The sequence below is a fragment of the Rhinolophus sinicus genome, linkage group LG06, assembly GCF_036562045.2.
Source record: "Rhinolophus sinicus isolate RSC01 linkage group LG06, ASM3656204v1, whole genome shotgun sequence".
NCBI classification, from domain to species: Eukaryota; Metazoa; Chordata; class Mammalia; order Chiroptera; family Rhinolophidae; genus Rhinolophus; species Rhinolophus sinicus.
Genome location: NC_133756.1, coordinates 103036542 through 103059538, shown reverse-complemented (window position 1 = coordinate 103059538; position 22997 = coordinate 103036542). Strand labels below are relative to the sequence as shown.

The 22997-nt window shown below is 36.3% G+C and overlaps 1 protein-coding gene across 3 annotated transcripts in view; it reads right to left on the bottom strand.

The window, feature by feature from the left end:
• MRE11 (MRE11 homolog, double strand break repair nuclease) overlaps nt 1-22981 on the bottom strand; it is a 62640-nt gene extending 39659 nt beyond the window's left edge. Inside the window, exons 1-10 of one of the 3 annotated variants that reach the window (XM_019737562.2) lie at nt 22839-22981; nt 21956-22071; nt 20053-20185; nt 14171-14331; nt 10965-11052; nt 10046-10187; nt 7292-7406; nt 4744-4929; nt 3653-3824; nt 2711-2791 (exon numbers count right to left, since the gene is read on the bottom strand). In XM_019737562.2, the coding sequence (XP_019593121.1) occupies nt 2711-2791; nt 3653-3824; nt 4744-4929; nt 7292-7406; nt 10046-10187; nt 10965-11052; nt 14171-14331; nt 20053-20185; nt 21956-21975 (1098 nt within the window). In that variant the 5' untranslated portion in view covers nt 21976-22071; nt 22839-22981. Of the gene's footprint in view, nt 1-2710; nt 2792-3652; nt 3825-4743; nt 4930-7291; nt 7407-10045; nt 10188-10964; nt 11053-14170; nt 14332-20052; nt 20186-21955; nt 22072-22784 lie in introns of those variants that run through there. The other 2 variants (XM_019737559.2, XM_074335591.1) reach the window with 2 other exon arrangements.
• Between the last annotated feature and the right edge of the window lie 16 nt (nt 22982-22997).

Below are 22997 nucleotides of genomic sequence, written 5' to 3'. Positions count from 1 at the left end.
CATTTCAATTTAGGTTTATGCTCAATACTTTTAAGTTAATAAATTAATGTTCTACAATTCATGTTAAAGATGATGGTATTATACTATTTATTCTACTGAGAAAATATAAAGCTTCAAAGGTTTTAGAAGCTTACACAAAACACTCTGTTCAATGGACTCAAGACACAGGAAGAATTCCCACAATGTAGGAATGAGTACTTCCCCCATAACATTACTAACCTAGGCACCAGGAATACTATCTGAAAAGGAGGTGACTTTTAAAAAATTTTTTTATTGGGGAACAGTGTGTTTCTCCAGGGCCCATCAGCTCCAAGTCGTTGTCCTTCAGTCTAGCTGTGGAGGGCGCAGCTCAGCTCCAAGTCCAGTTGCCATTCTCAATTTTTAGTTGTAGGGGGCACAGCCCACCATCCCATGTGGGAATTGAACTGGCAACGTTGTTGTTCAGAGCTCTAACCAACTGAGCCATCTGGCCACCCCAAAGAGGTGGAATTTTTAAGCAAATTTTTAAATGTTCCAAACAGAATGAAAATTCCCCACCAAAATAAAATGCAGGCCCTAGATGCATTAGTTAAATGGTCTATCACAGGGATATGCTTTCACACTTGACAAGAATAAATGCTGGAAAAAATCCATGTAGGAATCAAATCTGTGAGTTTTGAGAAATGATTACCTTCAAATACAGGATCTACTTAGAACTCAAAACTGCTCTCAAGGGAATCTCTTTTTAAAGAAGTTTGTAGTGGTAGAAAGACCTTTACAAATACTACATTTCTTTCTAAGAGATATACAGTAGACCCTTGAACAAACTGGGGGTTAGGGACGCCAACCCTCCACACAGTCGAAAATCCATGTATAACTTTTAACTCCCCCCAAAACTTAACTATTAATAAATAGCCTAGTGTTGACCAGAAGCCTTATCTATAACATAAACAGTTAACACATATTTTGTATGTTTTATGTATTATATACTGTATTCTTACAATAAAGTAAGCTAGAGAAAAGAAAATGTTCTTAAGAAAATGATAAGAGAAAATATATTTACAGTAGTTACTGAAAAAACTCCACATATAAGTGGACCCACACAGTTCAAATCCATATTGCTCAAAGGTTAACTGTCATCATATTCCTAAACTAGCTGTTCTTAAGTAATGCTCCGGGAACCGGCATTGTACCACATCACCAGCCTATCCAGACTACTCCCTAACCTCCACCCACTCACTCACACTCTTCATCACTTAGCATGAGCTGACATTTGTCATTTATTTGCTGTTTATAATGTCTCACATCTCCACCTCCCGTGAGCTCCACAAATTCAAAACCTCATTGTTTTAGCATCACTGTGACTCGCATCATGCAGAACAGAAGGTACTTGATAAATATTCGTTCACTGAATCAATGAATTAATGAGGGTCCTCTAATCCATACAGTGTACTTTTGGAATATTACTTACATGAAAAATCTCTTCTTTTGTTTCATGAATGAATTAATAATTCACCGTGTTTAGGAAAAGAAAAACTAATTTTCTATTTAAGTCTAGTTGGTTCTAATGGCATCAGGCAAAGGAGAGGAGAAACATGGGATCTTCTGCCCTGATAAAGAAAACTATGTGCTTCCCCCAATGCAACTACATTTGTATTACCCAGGCCGTCTATACAGACGCCATGTTATAAAACAGCAAATGTGAAATGCTCAAGCTATTGGGTCTCCCCAAAACTCTTCAACATTTTAACAATTATACTCCAGCCTAGCTGCATTTGTAATTTTCTGCTCCTAAAAGCTTTCATAAAACATGTTCATTAAGCAAACTTTATTGAGTGTCCACAATGTGCTAAGCACTCCGCTAAGGGTGGGAGCAAAATGGCCATGAATAAAACACAACCTTGGTTGTCAAGAAATCTGCAAGCTGACTAGGAACACAGACACATAAATAACTGTAAGCAGACTGTGAATGGTGCTGTAAGAAGTATGTGCAGAAACAACCAAAATGTCCTTTGATAGATGAATGGAGAAAGAAGTTGTGGTATATATACACAATGGAATACTATTCGGCGGTAAGAAAAGATGATATAGGAACATTTGTGACAACATGGATGGATCTTGAGAGTGTAAGATGAGCGAAACAAGTCAGACAGAAAAAGCAGAGAACCATGTGATTTCACTGATATGTGGTATATAAACCAAAAACAACAAAAGAACAAGACAAACAAATGAGAAACAGAAACTCATAGACACAGACAACAGTTTAGTGGTTGCCAGAGGGTAAGGGGGGTGGGGGGTGGGAGATGAGGGTAAGGGGGATGAAATATATGGTGATGGAAGGAGAACTGACTCTGGGTGGTGAACACACAATGGGATTTATAGATGATGTAATACAGAATTGTACACCTGAAATCTATGTAATTTTACTAATAATTGTCACCCCAATAAATTAAAAAAAAAATAAATTACATATATATATATAAAAAAAAAGATGTATGTGCAGAGTAGACTGAAGACACAAAAGAAAAAGCATCAATTCTGAGGGAGGTCAAGAAAGGCCTCTGAAGAGGGGAAGCTTTACGTGGGTGTTGAAGGCCCTATTACGGGAGGAGGAGAGAAGCACATTCCACACGGCAGGACCGGCATGGGCAAAGGTGTGACAGAGAAAGAAACTTAGCAATACTATCCTCGGAAAACCAATCAAGTTTAATTTATATAAAACAGGACTTACTCGCAGTCGTATAAGAGGCCTATCTGGCTGTTGAGGATTTCCCAGACGTTCCCGTTCAGCATTTTCAAGCATTTCTTCAATCTCAAAATAAAAATATTGTCATGACTGGGGGTAGGGATACTACTGGCATCTAGTGGGTAAGGTCAGAGAGGATGATATTGTTAAAATTCTACAATGCACACAACAACCTCCTGTAACAAAGAAATTACCCAGTCTAAAATATCAATGGTGCCAAGGTGAGAGATTGTGGGATCCTGACCCAGAACTGATCAACTACCTCATCTTCCATCTCAGAAACTTGTTTCAGAAACTGGGTTCAGGGAGAAGTACATGACCTCAGTCCACTGAAACTTAATGCTAGGTGTTTATTGGAACTACTGGGAAAAACGATTCAGCTGTAGGATAATGTAAGTCTGTGAGCCAATGAAGTAAAAATGCCTACTTTGTGGTGAAGAGTAAGACAGAAACCATCAGAACGGGTGACATGGGGCTAGAAATAGAGACAGAGAAACCCACAATCTTAATTTTAATTTCTGAATCTAGTCATCTTGAAACCAGCATACTCTCAAACTTTTCAGGTATGTGACTTACATGTTGCTAGTAAAGCTGGGATACTGGGTGAATTACTTTATTTAAAATGAACAAATTATCAAATCAGGATGAAAAGAGAGAAAAGATTATGTAAATGTTTTTCAGAAAGAGGAAAGAAACTAGGAGAGGGGCTTCATTAAATTTCTCCTATAGATAACATTCCTTCATCTTGAAGACTTAAAAAAAACAATCTTTGGTATAACTAAACTCATTTATTAAACAATACTGGCTCCTTACACGCTTCATGAGACTGGAACAAATATGACTTCCCTCTACTCTACTGAAGTATTTAATTCAATCTCAATAATCTCTCAACTAAAGTAGATCTCATTGACCTTTGTCTAGAATTACCTTCTCTAAACAGAAGTTTTGTATGGCTTGGGTTACTTTAGGATTATCTGGGTTAAAAATGTCTGGATGATCAGCCAGAATAACATCCTCCATAAAAAACTGCCGCACTGTGTGAAGAGGAATTTTCTGCATATTCATCTTCCTGCCTTTAATACGCAGCAAACCAACATGTCTGAAATGAGGAGGGAAAGGAAAGCCTAGTCACACTGTAAATTTCCTCAGGAAAACGTGCATACCAAAACTATCACATTTCTGTTTCTACAAAATATTTCTTTATAAAAATCATACCCTTCAAAAATATTTCTAGCAATTTAATATTAATGTTGTATCACAGAAAAGAATATTAAATATTCTTCTTCATCAGAATAAAATCCACTCATCCATTATTAAATATACAGTTTAGTAGAAGAGAGATATAACAATAAGGAAATAAAATGCTATCAGGACAATGACAGTAATATATATAGTATACATTATTACGTATATTATGTGTTGTGTGTGTACACATACACACACATAAAGTAAATTAACAGCAGAACTATGAAGAGAAAAGCAGCAAACTTCCATCCTACTACCACCTTTTAAAAACCTATTATTATTGTTGTAACAATCAGAACTTGAGTGGATAAATGGATGAAACCTGTTCTGAAAACTGAGAACTGAGTTTAATCATTATTAACTACTTTATCACATAATTCCCCCAAAGAATTAAGAGAAAGAAGATAAACTATAATATTACATTTATAACCAGAAAAATCTAATAAATGGTATTAGGTGAATACGTTTATAAATGGACATTGTGAAATTAGTAATCATCTATAGCACTCTAACTTGAAATTTAATAAATAAAAATGTTAGTCGTGAATTTGCCTAATGAGCAGCAAAATCATTAACCCTGTTGGGATGCTGTCAGGTGGAAAACAGTTTAAAATCAGGGAAAATAGCAAGACTACATCAAATGATCAATCTTCGTAAATAAATCTATCTTATAAATAACAATATCATCAGTATTTTGAACCTATGGGGTGATTCGAATATTACAGCAGGTTTTTATTTTTTTAATTGATTTGGAAAATATAACAATTACTCACTTCTTTACAGCTTCTCCTGGAGAAAGAGAAGTAACCACTGAACTTCCAGGTTGTGATATGTAAAAGAGTTGTTGTTCGTTTTTAGTTGGAGCTATTTTACACTCATGTTCGTGGCCCCAGATAATAAGATCAATGAAGTCATCCAAAAATTGTTCTGGAATGAAGTTAGTATTTCCATGTTTACTCCTATACCAAGATTTTTAAAATTGAATAATATAAATATTCAGAGATATAGAGAAAATTTCATATTAAGTAAATACAGGTCTTTTTTTTTCTTTCATTACGTAACTTCTATGTGCCAAAATTGGGCTAGGGACTGAGAATACAAAGATACTATCTAATTCCTGCCCTCAAAGGGCTTACAAATTTGCAGGACACAGACAAGTAAAAGGCACAAAAAGAGAAAGCAGTCAATTCTACGCTTGGAGGCAGATCACAAAAGGCTTTACGAGGAATAACCCTCGTTGGGCAAGTCTGAAAAGCATGTGCTCTATCAATAGTAAAAACCTGTAAAATGGTCTGATTATACACCAAAGAATAAATAAATAAATACAGAAAATGAAAATGAGCCAAGCCTAAACTTTGTATAATAAAAACAGGTCTCTAAATAGGTCCATTTTTTTAAAAAAAACTTTTATTTATTTTAAGTGTGTTTTTCCAGAACTCATCAGCTCCAAGTCAAGTAGTTGTTTCAATCTAACTGTGGAGGGCACAGCCCACAGTGGCCCATGTGGGGATCGAACCGGCAACCTCGCTGTCAAAAGCACTGTGCTCCAACCTACTGGGCTAACCAGCTGCCCCAACATGTCCATTTTTTTAACATGCTTCTCTTACTGATTATAAAAATAATGAAGGTTAAGAATGACAATCTTACATAAGAGATAAGAGTTTTGCATATTAAGTAAAATATCATGTGCATAATTGATGTGCAAACTCTGATTTTATACCTAGATTAGTTGTTGTTATTGAAAGATGTGAAAACCCAAGGTGAGTGAAGACAAGAAGGAAAGGTTTTTGCTGACACTGACTTACATTGTTGGGAATTTAAGTAAAAGTGTTCAAATACTTTGACCTAGCATTCATTTAATGCAAACCAATATTCATTCATTCAAAAAATATTTACTGAGTGTCTACTGTGTGCCAGGTGTCCCAGGCTTCTTCTAGATACTGAAGACACAGCAGTGAACCACGTCCTTGTTCTAGTTCTAGTGGGGGAAACAAGCAACAATGTAAGATGTATATGCATATGTGTATGTATGGTGTGTGTGTGTGTGTGTGTGTGTGTGTGTGTGTATAATTTGTCAGGTCAGGTAGTGATAGATGCTATAAAGATAAATAAAAAGAAAAGTGACATGGAAGGGGGATGTTACTGTACACAGGGTGGTCAGGAAAGGCCTCTCTGACATGTGACAAATGAGCAAAGAACTGAGATAAGGGATCAGCATGGAAGGGAAGAAAGACCTAAGGAGAGGGACAAGCAGATGGCAAAGGTGCAGAAGAGGTAATGTGTTCAGTGATTTCAAAAACAGCACTGAGATCAGTGTCGCTGAACAGAATGAATACAGGGAGAGCAGGAAGTGAAATCAGAGAAGCAGCAGAATCAGCGATCTAGGAATATTTGTATGTAGAAAACATGCATCTAGGGTTGAAAATCAAACCAAATCCCTTTGGATTCTTCCTTAATAACTTCTCAGCTTTCCCCCTTACATATCATTCTCACTGCCATCACTGTTACCATCTCACACTTTTTTACTATAATGATCACCTAATAAATCTTGCTTCTTCAAGTCTCTATTCTTTTCAATCAATCCTGCACCCTAGCAATAGATTAAACTTCTTGAAACTACTTACAAAAGAAAGCTGATCTAGCTATTAATATATTTAATATTCTGGAGAAATGCTTGCACATATGTACCAGGAGACAAGTATAAGAATGTTCATAAGAAGGTTTTAAAAAGCAAAAATCTGGAAATAACACAAAACAGTCACGAGCAGTTGAAAAGTATAACTGTCTACATCAGCACAAATGAATTACACTTCTCAGCATCAAAATGGACAAATCTTAGTAACATAATGTTCAACATAATAAGCCAGCTGCAAAATACATAACACGGTTCCAGTTATACCAAATTTAAATAAAATACTCATTATGGACATATATGTGATTAAACAATAAAGGAAAACAAGGGACCGAGTAAATAAAAATTGAAGATTGTGCTTCCCTCTGGGGTATGCAGAAAGAGATGGGGTCTAGGAAGGGCATGGGACAACGTGGTAGTGGTGCTCACTTCTTTGCTGAGTTAAAGAATATTCGTTTTATGGTTATGCTCATACCTCACCCATAGGCCATAAATATTCTTTTATAGGTATGAATACATATTGAAAACAATTTCAATACACAATCACACAAAGCATATCTAAGTTTTGACCAATCCTGCACTGACAACTTTCAAAGGATGAGGAACATTTTACTCAAATAGGGAGCTTGGAAACAGAGATTTGGGGAACCTCAACACTTGACTTGAAAATTTCCAGAGAATACTTTTACCTGTTCTGATGAATCACAAATAAGTTAAACCAAGAGTTCTCATCTTCTTTTGGTCTCAACATGGTTACTTTTTTATTGAGGAACATTCGATACAGTCTTTCATCTGGAATGGATCCTGAAATGGACATTACATTACTTTAAAACTGGTTTCTTATTTGGTTTTAAAAATGAGTATGTTTTGCTTCTAAATTATGTGCTTTTCGAAGTATTTCATTTTCCTATTAAAGATATATTTGAAGTCTGGAATCATTACCATGTTTCCCCGAAAAATGAGACCTAGCCAGACAATCAGCTCTAATGTGTCTTTTGGAGCAAAAATTAATATAAGATCCGGTCTTATTTTATCTTATATAATAAGACCAGGTATCATATCATATCATATCATATCATATCATATCATATCATATCTGTAATAAACATAATATAATGTAATATTACATATTAATTTTTGCTCCAAAAGACGCATTAGAGCTGATTGTCTGGCTAGGTCTTATTTTCGGGGAAACACGGTATTTATACATGAATATGTTCCAGGTTATTGTACGACAACTGCTGAGCAGTTAGATGCATTCAAAGAATGTTTTCCATGTCAAGCTTACATACCTTCAAAATCTGAAAAATACTGTTTTCACTATCCTTTTACTTATTCTAAGTATATAAGTACTTTTGATCTAAAATAAACATTATAAAATACACAGAAAGAGATATTAAAAGGGATGAGATAAAAAAATGTATTTAAAAGTCTTATATATATTGTTTTCAAATTAAAAAAAACTGATTTTGAATAACTTAATGTCTTTTAAAGAATTCTTCCTGTACCCTAAACGACTGCTTTAATCTAGTGGAAGCCAACAAAACCAAGTAAACAAACACAAATTACAATTTTAAATATTATAAAAGAGGGGAAAGTCAGGATGCTAACTAAGATGGGGAATATCAGTGTGGTACAAGGTTGCTACTTTATATAGTGATTAGAGAAGGCCCTGGAAGAAAGGCTAACAAGGGTCAGGCATAAAATCCAGGGCATCAGAAGGTCGATCTGTTTAAGTCTTGAAGCACTGAGAACACTCACAAAACTGGTAGGCAGGTAAACAATTTGGGGAAAGGAGAAGGCAGTTTAGCCATCGGGCAATTAGCTTCTACAGGGTGGGGCATTTGTAGGCAGGAAAGGAAGTGGTGGCAAGGAGCACCCTTCTCTTCTGCCCTGAAGCCCATAAAGGGTTCTGAAAGAGCTCTGTGGGACAGAGTAACCTCAGGGGCCAGTTTCACTGAAGATCAGAGAATAAAGGCAATATTCAGAGAAGCTGATGGTATGAGGGAATTTGCAAACTATAAAAAAAGTCCTAGAATGTACAGAGAAGGGGTGGGGGTGAGAGTAGGAGATGGAGGACAGAGTGCAGTTAAGGAAACAAAACGAGAGTTTGAGATAAAATGGACGACTGAAGCATAACAGGATGTCTTTAGTCTGAAAAGTTGAGAGGATCAACCAGTTTCTGCAGTTATGATCTCTAACATTGTAGTAATTAAAACATCTGTTAGTAGCTTTTTTTAAAATATGTATTTGATTTTCTGCTCTGTAAATGTAAAATCAGACATAATACCTCAGTCTCATTTTCTGTGTCTCTAAAATATAATCACGATGCTTTTCTACTTGTTAGAGAAATTATAAACTGGACAAAAACTAAGCTCCTGAGAAAGTATTCAAATAAGTTATCATAATTATTCTTTTAAAAACATATACAAAGACAACTGAAGTAAATCTCCTAAGGTTTTTATTTTTATTAAAATCAAAACATAATAAAATCTATGTTGAGGCTACAGTATGAAATTTCCCCCCAATTTCTCTCATAATATTTTAAGATTGATTTAACATGAAATATAATTTTAAAAATACTCTATACACAGTAAAAACAAAAAAGCTATTGTATTCATAAAACAAATAAAATATCAAGCTAAACTGAATCCAAGGAAGACACAATGGACTCTCACTCTACAAAATCTTTGATTTTTCATTCACATGGAATAAAGCCAAGTAAATACGCTTTTACCCGCTGGACACCACATAAATTGAAGACAGTAAGGTTGACAAAAGCAAATTTTCTGAGCATTATAGATGACAGCTGTAGACTAATACTGTCTATTAAAAAATATGTGAGCCACTAATTCAGGCCAAATATGTCATTTTAAATTTTCTAGTAGCCACATTAAAACAAGTAAAGAGAAACAGGTAAAATTAATTTATTTAACTCAATGTATTAATATGGTATTTTACATTTTTCAAAGTCTTTGAAATCTGATGTGTATTTTACACTTCTGGCATTGTCTCAGTTTCTATGAGCCACGTTTCAAGTGCTCATAATTCAGAGGCTAGTGATTACTGCACTGGGCAGTTAAGCTCTAGACCTTTCAAAGACTTCCAAGGTATCAAAATGCAGTTTTTATAGTTACTCTATAATTCTAACGTTCAGGATTCTATATCTGAGTCTAAAAGAAAGAAAAAATAAATAAGTAGATACTAAAGAAAAAATATGTTTTCACGAAAACTGCTATTAAAAGCAAGTATCAAGGGCTACTGATCCTTATTAAATACTAAAAAATTTCTACCCAAACCTATCATTTTTTACAGTCACTCATAAGGGATGATTAGATTTGACCCGCTTTTTCCAAATAGCAACAAAGTTAACTCCAGAATTTGTCAGCTGCTTAAACAATTAAATATTTACTGACATAAACACTAAAATAAAACCATCTTACCTAAACCATATAGAGCAATTTTTGTGCTTCCTTTTTGAAGCAAAACCGGACTAATGTCTATCTTCTCCACAGACATTGAACGTCCAAAGTGATTTACGAATCCAGCACAACTTAAGATATCCAAGGCACAAAGCGCATCTGCCTATGCAAAATATTTTCAAAAAATATTAATACATATCTAACAATAAGTTATCTGCAAATCATATTATTACCTATTAAAGTATAGTCTATAGCTAGTTACAAAATTAGGACAGTGTCTTCTAAAAACAAAATTACAACTCTAAAAGCATTTGCTACTTTTTTCCTATTACAAATCACCTACCATAATTGGAATCACATACTAAATGCAAAATTAACATTTCATCAAAACTTATGCTATCTTGGCCACTGACAAAAAGTAGCCATGAAATAAGCACTCTGTAATATTAGGCAGACTTTTTAAGATGTGGGGGGAAAAAGAATAGATTAACTAGCGATTTATGATATTAATGAACAGATAAAACAAACATATTTTCAGTTTAGGACCTCCATTACTACTTCCGTATCAAATAGCCATTAAGATGATCTAATTTAGATTTAAAACTGTTTATGAAAAAATCATTTCCTACAGATAAGATTTTAAGAGATGAGAGACAAGAATACTTAGTAAACTGCAAAGCATCATAAAATGTTAGGTGTTTACGCCTACTCCTGGTTACTTATTTTTAACCTCAGCACTAATGAAATAAAAGCATACCTCACACACCAATTAGTATTCCAGATTTTTAAAAATTATCAGAAAAGCACTATAAAAGCTTATATAAATGATAAAAAGTCAATTTGACTTTCTGACTTAATTTGACTAAAACTTGGCTTTCCACAGACAAAATAAACCGGTCATTTCTACAGTTTTAACAAACTGTAAGAACCCAATAATTACCCCTGTGGGATCATCATGATTGCCATGAATACTGAACACTGGAATCGAAATGTTGAGATTGGTATCTTGGTAGTTCACCCATGGGAACCTTAAAAAAAAAAAAAAAAGTAATTAAAGCTTCTGTAAAGAGACAAAAATTTCTCCCCAGGATCTTCCTCCAAAAAATTAATGCAATTGTAGCCCAACACAATCTAAGTTGGCAAATTACCACTAGTTTGGAGCTTTAAAAGAAATGAAATCCTAGGCAACAATTCAATTCAAGTCAAATATGTCGAAGTACTACACTGTATTAAAGAAAACCCAACAATACAAGACGCTGTGTATTGTCTGAAAGAGTGGTATATCTAATCAATGGGAAGTTAAAAGGTTTTTCAGAATTTTACAAAAGCCTTTGAATTAGGTTTTTTATTTGTAGAAAGGGGAGGGCAAGAAACACATCCACTTTGGAATCCAATAGACCAGACTAAAAATTCCAGCTCAGCAACTTCATCTCCCACCCACTCCTGTCCCCAGTCACCTAGCTCCTCTTCTCAGGGCAAAGGTTAGCAGTTTCTAGTGTACCTTTGCAAAATTATCTCCTACCTGTACAAGCAAATGAATACATCTACCTTCTTACACAAATGATAGCAGGATATAAATTACTATACCCTGCTTTTATCATTTAACATACTTTAGAAATCATTCTGCTTCAGGGCATAGTTTCCTTGTGCTTTTCTAGGAGGGACAGGACTCCACTGTATTGTTTAATATAATGCATTTAAGTAGTTATCTACCAATGGATATTTAGACCATTTCCAGTCTTTTGTTTTACAAATAAGGCTTCAGTGAGTAATTGCATACAGAGTTGCCCTTTTAAGAGGATAGGAAAATGTGTAGAAGGGAATTGTTAGGTCAAAGGATAAGTGTGCAGATATAAATTTGGATAGCTATTGCCAATTTCCTTCCATAGAGGTTATACAAATTTACACACAATACAATGGCAATGCATAAGAGAGACAGTCTCCCCTTATTCTATTCACATAATACTTGATCAAGCTTTCAAGTCTATGCCAGTGGTTCTAAATGCTAGCGCATGTTAGAGTTATCTAGGAACCTTTTAAGAAATTACCAACGCCCATGAAGCACTCAGAGAGATTAACTGGCCTGGAGACTGGGCATAAGTATTATTTTTAAGATTCCTAAGTAACTATAATGTGCACCAGAACGGTGAATCACTCATCTATGCCAATCGGATAGCAAAATACTTCCATATACTTCATTTTGTATCGTTCTTATGAATGAGCTTCATTTTCTATCTTTCATATTCTTTTAATATGATTAAATGCCACTTTATTTCCTTTTCTGTGAACCATGTCCACATTCTTTACCTATTTTTTAAATTTACTCATGGATATTTTTATTGATTTGAAAGAACTATTAATCTACTGGGGACATCAGATATTAATTTGCAATTAGTTGCAAATATTCTTCCTGGTTGAACTGCCTTTTGACTTTGCTTTGGGCAGTTTTTGCCATGCAGAAATTTACTTTTACAAAGACAAAATTACCAATCTTTTCTTTTAAGGCTCCTAGTATATGTCATACTTAGAAAAGCCTTTTCCGCATCTAGATGTTCAAAAAATGAGTAACAGCTTCTTCTAGTACTTTTATTGAATAATCCGCATTTTTCGTGGAGATATGAGATTGCCACCTTTATCAAATACTAAATTCCTATATATATTGAGGTTACTTCTGGATTCTGGGTATGTAAAAAGGTTACAGGAGCCAATCTGAAAGTACACCCAATGGCTAAAGCTGGTACAATTCATTTGAGCAACAGAACGGATTACAATAGTATTAAATTATAACTCAAAGGGGAAAAAATGAGTTCATACTGACATAAACAAACCATACATAGACATAGACAATTGCATAAATAAACAAATGGGGGATGAGGGACAAATCTTCCTTACAGAAGAATTCCAATCAATACATGTAGAAAGAATGTGGGACATAGAAAATCACCATTAGAATATCACAATTATAATTACTGTAGGCAAGAGCCACTCATGAATGCTAAAATTAGTGGACAAACTTTAAGGAGAAACAGAACAGTTGCATAGCCTCAAAACATCTCCCCCCAAATATTTACTATTAGGTGGTGCAAAAGTAATTGTGGTTTAAAAGGTTAAAAATAATTGAATTGAAAAATGGTAATTCCTTTCGTACCAAGCTAATAGTTACAGTAGTTTTAACCGTGGCCATAAATTCTTTGACACTCCTTCCTCTCTCTGTTGGAAATGGAACGTAATTTCCCCTTTGAGTGCAGGCTGGACTTAGCGACTCCCTTCTAACAAACAGTGTATAGAAAGGGAAAAATAGTAACTTGACAGCGGAGAAACCTGGCAGACACCACCCTAACGAAGAGATGGAGGTTAACCTCGCCAGTGATAAGCCATGTCAATAGCATGTACCCCTGATATGCTGTGAGAAGAGCAGTTGGCCCCTGTGGAATATTCTTCCCCCCAAACCCATAATCCTAGTCAAATCATGAGAAAAACCCAAATGGAGGGCCATTCTGTAAAACACCTGACCAGTACACTTCAAAAGTATCAGGGTCATGAAAGATAAGGAAAGAGAGAAACTGGCATAAGCTGAAGAAGACTAACAGACCATTTCAATTGCAATGTGGTATCCCTACCAAATACAATGTTTAAGGAAAAAAATGAGAGTATCTTTATGACATGGGGTTCTAGATGGCTATCGTAAATAAGTCCCAAAAGCACAAATCTTTTTTTTTTTTAAAAGAGCACCACATTTGACTACATCAAAATTAAATATTTCAGTCAACAAAAGTCACCATAAACAAAGTCAAAAGATAATCCACTGAATGGGAAAAAAATACATACCTGACAAAGGTTTAGTATCTAGAATATATAAATAACTTCAGCAAAGTCAGTAGCAATATAGAAAAATTCCAATTTTTAAAATGGACAAAGCATGAACAGAAGAGGATACCAAAATGTACAATAAAAATTTGAGAAGATACACAGTCCCACCATTACTAGGTTAATACAAATTAATATAAAGATGTATAGAAAATTCAAAGAACTACATTTACTATGAAAATAGCTTATAAAAGGTGAAATGACTAATTGTTAAAGTGTTAAGTCTTAGACAACATTATACACAACGAAATATTCATGTCAGCACTTAACAATACTTACTTACTAAAACCAAAGTTGACGGACTGATCGCTGATAATTTCAAACTGTACAGGACGATCACCCATGCAATATTTTCTTAATAACTCAAGGCTGGTATGTAGTGTTTTTCTTGAAGGCTTATTTTCATGAAAAAGGTCACCACCTAACAAAATAAAGTCCACCTAATCAACAGAAAATAGTATTAAAATTAATATGTTTTATAGTTAAAAGTTTTTAAACTATAGATGAAAGATATAGAACAAAATATCATATGTGATACTATTACATATGGAAGTTTAAAATTTTATTCATTCAAAGGACATTCCATTCCAATCTGGTGATTAATCTGACTCCAACTAAGTTCCTAGCCCACCTTCAAAAAGCCACCTTCAAATTATTATACCAAGACTCTGACTCATGCAACCCAAAGCGATCACATTTCTTTTTTTGTCAGTCACATCAAACATAAACTTAGCACTTTAACAAAACCTAGAGAGAGCCAATTCAATCCAAATTATTCATTCAATTCATTCGTCAATTATTTAGAGCTCCCATGGGCACTGGCAGCTGAAGAAATAGCAATCTACAAAATAGATGATGTCCCTGCCCTCATGAAACACTGACAATGTGCAATACCCTATACTACCCTGAGGATACAATGATGAATAAAATACAATCCCTATTCTAAAAAAATGTCCAAAATCTAATGGGAGACAACCTGTTACGCATCTGAAGATAAGTCAGACTCTGCCGTGCACTAGAAAGGATATATGAACAAACCAGGAGCAGAGATGACTTTACAATGAATTCTAACTAAGGGGCGAAAATTTGTCTGCGGACAGTGAGTCTGGGAGGGATGTGCTAACACACGGTGGCATCTGAGTTGCACTATGAAGGATAACTCAGATTTGAGGAAGAACATTATAGGAGCAACCAGAGAGAAGGAGGAAAATCGTACAGAAAAAAAGTCCAACGCTTTCAAGAAGTGTATAATCTACCTAAAGAAACTTGATGTGGGCTACAGCAGTGAGGGGGAGCAGAATACTCCCCCACAAAATGTCCCACTTTGGCGTGTGTGATTGTTTTGAGCTGAAGACAGTTAAGACCCAGCAGACTCAGGAAAAACTGTTCTACCTCTCCCTGAACTGCCTAAAAGGATTTCGATAGGTAGCCTATACTAGGAAGCAGCTATTATCAGCTGCCAGAGATAACTTATCTGTATGGCAGATATTTGTTTACTGAACATTTGCTCAGCCCATCTTCCTGTGCCTTCCTCCCCTTTAGTGCCCCAGACAACCAACCCTCTTTCTCCTTCAGCTCAGGATGGCACATAAGCCTCAATTACCTGACTGCTAGGGAGTCTATTTTTATGGGGCTCTCGTATATATGAAATTTGTTTTCTCTTGTTAATCTGTCTCATGTCAATTTAATTATCAGACCAGTCAAAGAACCTAGACAGGAAGAAGGGGAAAGTTTTCCACTCCTACAGTAGTCAGAGAAGTTTTAATAAAAATGTGGAATTTCAGCTAGGTCTTCAAAAATGAACACGATTTAAGTAAAAGAAGAAAATGACAGTAATCAACAGTATAGAACAAAACAAAACAAATTAAAAATAATTTTAGGAGGAAGAGGTAAGAAAAAGTTGTTTAAACGGTAGTTTCACTTTTGCAAAATGAAAAAGTTCCGGAGATTGGTTACACGACGATGTGAATGTGCTTGATGCTACTGAAGTATGCACTTAGAAATGGTTAAGATGATAAATTTTGTTATGCGTATTTTACCACAAGTAAAAAATTTTTAAAAATATTTTAAAAACTGGTTTGTGACTCCAGGGAACACTGAGAAGGACACAACTTGCTTTAGTGGTTATTCCTGCCCAAAGTGAATCTAATCATAAAGAAATGCCAGACATATTCAACTGAAGAATATTCTACAAAATAACTAGCCTGTGCTCTTCAACAATGTCAGTCATGAAAGACAAAGGCAGACTGAGGAAATGTACCAGATTACAAGAGACATGACAACTAAATGCAGAATGTAATCCTGGACAGGGACTTGATTATTCCCCACCTGCCCCCAGATTGCTATGTCATTACTGAGACAATAGATAACATCTTAAAATTACAGGATAGCATTGACTCAATATTAATTTCCTGGTTTTGATAAGTACATGGTTGTTATATATGTGATTTACTCTCAAATGGTTCAGAAAATGTGTGTGTGTGTGTGTGTGTAAAGAGAAAGCATAAAGCAAATGTGGTAAAATGTAGGAATATCTGGGTGAAAAGGAAACTTTTGTACCATTCTTGTAACATTTTTGTAGGATTGACACTGTTCAAAATTAAAAGTTAAAAAACAAAAACAAAAACTAAGGAGTAGAAATAAACTGGTTAGGTGGCATAGGCCCACAAATAGAGGGCTTAAAAAGTCAGGAAGACAAGCAGTAAACACAATACTATGTATCTGGAAGTGCCATCACAGGGCTGGGGCGGGGGCAGTTAATATTAAGCGATGCAGGGAAGGGAAACATGAGGAAATAGAAGGAAAGGACAGAGTAGGAAAAAAAAGCTTATGCTCAGGGAAAGAAATATTTTAGCACCTAAGAGTTAGAAAAGAAAGGCCACAGGATTCTCTGGCAGGAAACAGACCTCCTTTGGCTGCACGTTTGTCTGCCCTCAGGGAAAGAGGAATCCGTCTTAAAAGGAAATAATTCTAAACATTCCCTCATTCATTATCAAATATGTGAGAAGCTACTGCTTCTAGATCCCTTCTAGGTACCAGGACACAGCATGAGCAAACAGAAAAGATTTTTCACTCTTATGGAGTTTACTTATCTTCTAGTGGAAAAGACAGATAATAAACATTGAACAATTCAACCAATTCTTTCACATGGTGCTATGAAAAAATAAACAGAGTAATGTGATAAAAGAGTGTTTGGAGATATCAGGGAAGACCTCACCAGAAAGCTCAAACTTGCAGAGAACCCAACCCTGCCAAGATCAAGACGCTGTAAGCAGAGAGAACCAGACACGCAGAGGTCTCAGAACAGAACATGCCAGTGTGGATGGGGCACAATGAACACGGCAGAGTTGTAAGGAGATGAAGTATCCTAGCAGGGACCAGATCAAGTTGAGCCTTGTGGTTTCAATTTCATTTTCCATTCAGTGGAAGGCCACTTGCAAGATTTTAAGCAGCAGTCATATGATCCGATTTATGATTCTGAAAGTTCACTTTAGCTGCTATGCTGAACAGATGTAGGGGGAAAGGATGGCCGTTGAAAGACCAAGGGGGAGCTACTGCGGTCCAGCAAAATATGATAAAAGTTTTGGACTAAGTTTGTAGGCATGAAAATGGAGTAGTGGAAACGTTCCATATATTTTCAGGAGGAAAAACCAAAGGACTTGTAGATAAACTGATTAGAACTCTGAGGAAAAAGTCAAAGTTGAAGATATTAATTTGCAAGTCACCAGCATTTACGTTTATTCCCCAGCTCTCTCTGGCACTGACATTTCAACTGCCTGCTGGAATGTTTCCTTGAACGTCCTATTGGAATCTCCCAACTCAAATAGTCTACATCAGAATTCATAAAGAAGTACCTCTTCCGTATTTATTTTTATCTATTTATTTATTGTTATTCTTTTACAGTAAACCAGTGATCTAGCCAAGTAACACGTTTCTCCGAGTCATTCTAGCAAGTTAATGTAACCCAAGGAGGGGGTGTAGAAACCTCTGATTTATAGCCAGTGGGTCAGAAGTGCAGGTAACAATGTGGGCTTACAAATGGTAATTCTGAGTTGGAGGGGGTCATTGGAACCGCCAATCTATATCCAGCTGGTGAGAAGCACAGAGCCTGGGCCGGCATCTGAAGAATGTGTCTTGTAGGACTAAACCCTTAATCTGTGGAATCTGATGCCATCTCCGGGTAGATGGCGTCAGGATTGAGTTGAGACCTTGCTGGTGTATGAAAATTGTTGGTGGGGGAAAATGCTCTCTGCCCTACTATGGAACTGGGTTTGGGAACCCACTTTACAACGTTAATGATAACGGATTCTGGTTTACTCCCAATCAGATTTATATTTTTATAAAAACAGAAACGGCATGGCTGACGTCAAAAGTACATCTGCACTTTGACCCTTGCTGTTGTGAGTATAAGTGGTTAGCACAACTCTACCTGCAAAGGAACTTACAGCATGAACTCAAAGCCTTTGCATGGAATGCCCTTGGACTTTCATCAAGCTCTACCCATGGTCAGGGAGCTATCTGGAGACAAGACAGACGTAGAGACACGTAGGTAATGAATATTCAGAGAGACGAAAGCCAGACTACATGACGGTGGCACTCTGACCCACAACCTCTGTGGTAACAAGCCCACACGGTTGGCTAATGACTGTTTCTCTTTTTTGCCCCCAGCCCATAACCTCCAATGAGAACCTTCCTATTTTCACTATAAATCGCCCCATTCCCTGCCTGCCTTACAGTCTCTACCAAACACAAGGGATGGTGGGTGAACCCCGTGCTCCTGTCGTCTCTGGGTGTCCTTATTTGGGTAGGGTTCATTTCCACAACACCCACTTCCTGAGTGAACAACGTGGCACAATGAAGGAGCAACACTGCAAAACACAGGTAGTGTTAAAATACGGTTCAGGAAAACTGTGAAAGATTCCCACGTAAGCATTAAAAATTATACTGGTTTTAGTGTGATTGTCGATGACATAGTGAAGCTCCTGCCATGTGAAGTAAAACAAATGCAGGGCAGGAAATCACTAGTGAGGAGCACCTGTGGCTGCGTTTAAAAAAAAAAAAGAAATCAAGCGCAGCAGCTGCCTGACCACGACACGCCTGTAGGTGTTTCTCAGTGTCTGTATCCTCAAGCACCCGCTGGCTCTGCCATGGCGCGATTTTCAAACAGCTCTGGGAACTGGGCATTCAGAACCCAGGAGCTCCCGGCTGCTCCCCCCTCTTCCTTATTTAGAACCTATTTCTATTATTGCTACCACCATTCACCCGAACTTAACCAACTTCAGAGTCACTGCCATCCCCTTTTCCCCCAACCCTACCCCTACAACTAACCAAAGTAGGCAAATTGTATTTTGGGAATATTTCTTGCATTCACTTCCACTTTTCCATCCCATGCTACAACTTTGAAAAAGCCTCAAAGTGGTCTCCAACTCAGGTTGTACTCCATCGCCAGGAGATGGAGTACAAACTCCTCAATCAGGCATTGGAAGCTCTTATTAATGCAGCTCAAACCACATTTCTGGTCTTTCAGCATACTTTCTAAAACATGGTCTCCCAGTGAGCGAAACAGACCTGCATTTTTCCTAACACACACTTCTGAGGCCTTCCTCCTGCTTCCTGTGAAATGTAAATTCTCTATCCTCTTCACCTGCCAAAAGCTTTCAAAGTCTCTATGCTCTTCACCTACCAAAAGCCTTCAAAGTCCAAGATTAAACTCATCTCACCATCCTCATCTAAATATGATCTCTTCCACCTCTAAACTCCCAGGAAAGGCTGCTTATAATTTTCTTATGGCTCTTAGCACAAATGACATTGCCTCTAAGAATCTTGGACAGTTGTCTTATCTCACATACCGGTCCGCAAACTGTTCTTTGAAAATAGAAACTATGACAGTCATCTTTATATTTCAAACAGAAACTGCCACAGGATCCTGCACTCAGAAAACACCCCATAAATATTTGTAAATTTTTTTAGACTATTTACAAAAGTAGCTCCTACTTGAATTAAGGGCACAAAGCACACAAGACCTGCTTTGAGTTTTTAGTATATTGATATTTAAGCAGGTAACATGAGCCTATAAAACAAACCTCTAATTTTAAGAGAGGAAAAAACACTGCTAAGTAAGGGAACACTGTAGAAACTGTAAAAATGTAAAGCAAACTCACTTCATTTTGCTGGGCAAGTCTTAAAATTTCATCAAGTGTGGCAAATGTGTCGTTTCCTCTGACTGCATCTTTCTCCATAAATCCCAAATGAATGTCCGTTGCCACTAAGATTTTAAATGTATTTTCATCATCACTGTATTAAAAAAGAAGAAATGGTTCAGTATATTAAAAAGATGTTCAAGCAAATTGAAACCCAACTTTATAAAATAACAAGTTATGAAGTAAAGCCACTTTTCTAGTCTTAACTCTGAAAATATCAAGTATTTAACAGCTCTTTAACTTCACATAGTCTGCCTACCCCTAATTCAATACAGAACAAATGTACATGAGTTTTTAAAAGGTCTGTGACTACTTCAAAAATTTACAGCCTTGTTACAACCAGTTTTATATACTCATTTATACCCTGGAGCTGAAAACTTGATTGTTTTCCTATTCTGTTCCACAGCAAAAACCCAAGAAGATTTGACCCCATATCTAAAATTGCTATGTGCCTATTTTGCACTCTTCCAGGAAAAAAATCAGAGGTAACCAGAAAGCCCTTCCTCTTACTTTATAAGTAGAATTTTTCTTAATAAGCTAGTAACTTACATTCAGGCCCCTGAAGACACTTGCTTGACTATGTTCTCTGCACAAAGTTAGTTTTTTGTTTACAATTTGGTCAAGTAACAAAACAATTATTACAATTCCACTTAAATCTGGTAGTATTCAAGATTGAAAGGACAACAACTTGACTTGGAAAAAAAAGTCCTGGAAGTACACACTGTTCCCGAATAAAGTGCTGTTCCCCTTCCCCAATAAAGTCCTGTTCCCCTTTCCCAATAAAATCTTTGGGAAAAAAAAATATCTGGTAGTATTCAAAGGTATTTTCATGTGAAGCAATAATGTAAGTTATTAATATTCTCTAAACTTAATGTAATTTTTAACATTCTTTAAAATATTTTTGTATCTATAATCTCATATCAACTCACATGTGAAGAGGTAGGTATTGTTATTTCTGAAAAATGAGAAGGCTAAACACTGAGAATTAACTGAGTTATTGCACAACTAAGTGGTAGAAACAAGACTAAAACTCAAGATTAACACTCAAGCTATTTTCTTGGAACCATATTGAACTTAAAAAAAAAATCTTTCATATATATCTCCAAAATTCAAATCTTTATTTACAAGATATTTTTCCAGAAAAGATTTATCTTCAGAAACTTTAAAAATAATATGCACATAGTTCTGACTGCTAGGTACACACGGAGAAATCAGAATACTTTCAGATCAAATTACTACCCTATGATTCCATAGCAACTTACACAGTATTGTCCCATGAGTCTCTCATTTAAACATCAAAATTAATCTGAGAAAGGCATTTTTATTCCAATTATACAAATGAAGAAACTGAAGCAGTTTAGAAGATTGCTAATTTGCCCAAGGTCACACAGTATTTTAACAAAGGAATTAAAACCAGGGCAAAAGATTCCAAGCCTAAAGCTTTTTCCACATAACTGTTTCTTGTCCTTTTATTTATTTTCATTTTACTCAAATTCATTTCTGATTTATTCAATACTAGAGCCATTTACTTCTCTAAAAATCTGTACAACAGACTTGTCTTGACCACTCAGATTTTGTCATAAAAGTTCAAGAATATTTATAGCTTCAATATTTTAAGACAAAACCTAAGAACATAAACGTACATACAATAGCAATAGATACCAAATTACTGCAAGACCCAATCTATAGCTGTATATTATCTTTTAGTTAATAAACATTCTAGTATGAATGTTAACCATTCCAAATATTCTTTTGGTGACTGTCACTTCTGTTCATAGTCACGCTATTTCTTTTAGGGTGATCATAGTTGATGACCTTTAGAAACCCTAAGCAACAAAGAAGATTCCAGAAGACAGGTGCTTACAGGGCATCTGAACGACTCATTTCTATGATCAGTCCAGCTCCTCTAGGACCAGTTTCCTCTCCAAGTACCACTGGGTTCTGCGCTGAAATGTCAGAAAACTCACTCGATTCCAAATTCTAAAAACAAAATTATATTATTATAAAACACACGTTGTAAAAAAGCAGACTGTCAATTTTGTAAGAGTTTCATTTTCACCTAAGCACCTACTATACTTTTAAAAGTAAATTATAGAAAACAGCCCATCTTCAGTGCCATTCTAGGTTCACCATTTTGATTAAGCTCACTTCCTATTTTCCTTTTCCCTGCCCTACGGGAAACTTTAAATGAATGGGCAAAAAGGGTGACACACAGTAATTAAGGTTCAGCACAAAAACTCTGGATGTACAGAAATGTTTAAGGTGCTTGTATACGCTACTCTGGAGCACGGAGGCGACCCTATAGGTACTTCCACTCAAACTCAAGATTTTCTAAAGGAATGGGCTTGTTTTGGAAAGAGAATGGCCCCAAGTTGAAAACTAATGTAAATAAACAGAAACACGTGGTCTGCGGAGAAACACCTTGAGGCGCCAATAGAACCAGTGAAAATCACCAGCAAACTTGGGGAGAAGCCGCTGCTAGCGCGAAACCACCCCCACCACGTCCAGATTCCCAGTTTCTCGGGGATTGCAAACCTCAATATGCCCCCACCACTGGACTCCTAGACGCCAGAACGCGTAACGCTCCAGCACCCTCCCCACCCACTCGGCCCGTTTTCCCCAGAGGCTCAATCCACTCTGGGGCTACACCCGGTTCCTGCACAGATAGGAGGCGGGCACGATTCCTAAATTACCTCACACTTAGACTCTCCAAAGCACCCCCACCGGGACCCGAGGTTGTCTTTTACCGGAGAAGAAGGAGCGATTTATTCGCAAGCAGACAAGCCACGGCACGACCTGAGACCGCTTCTGAGAACCCGCTAGGCCGTGAACCTGAATTACGCGGGAGAGAAAAAGGCAGTTCTTTCTCTCGCGATACCTTTTTGATGACACAACGCCTTAAGTCC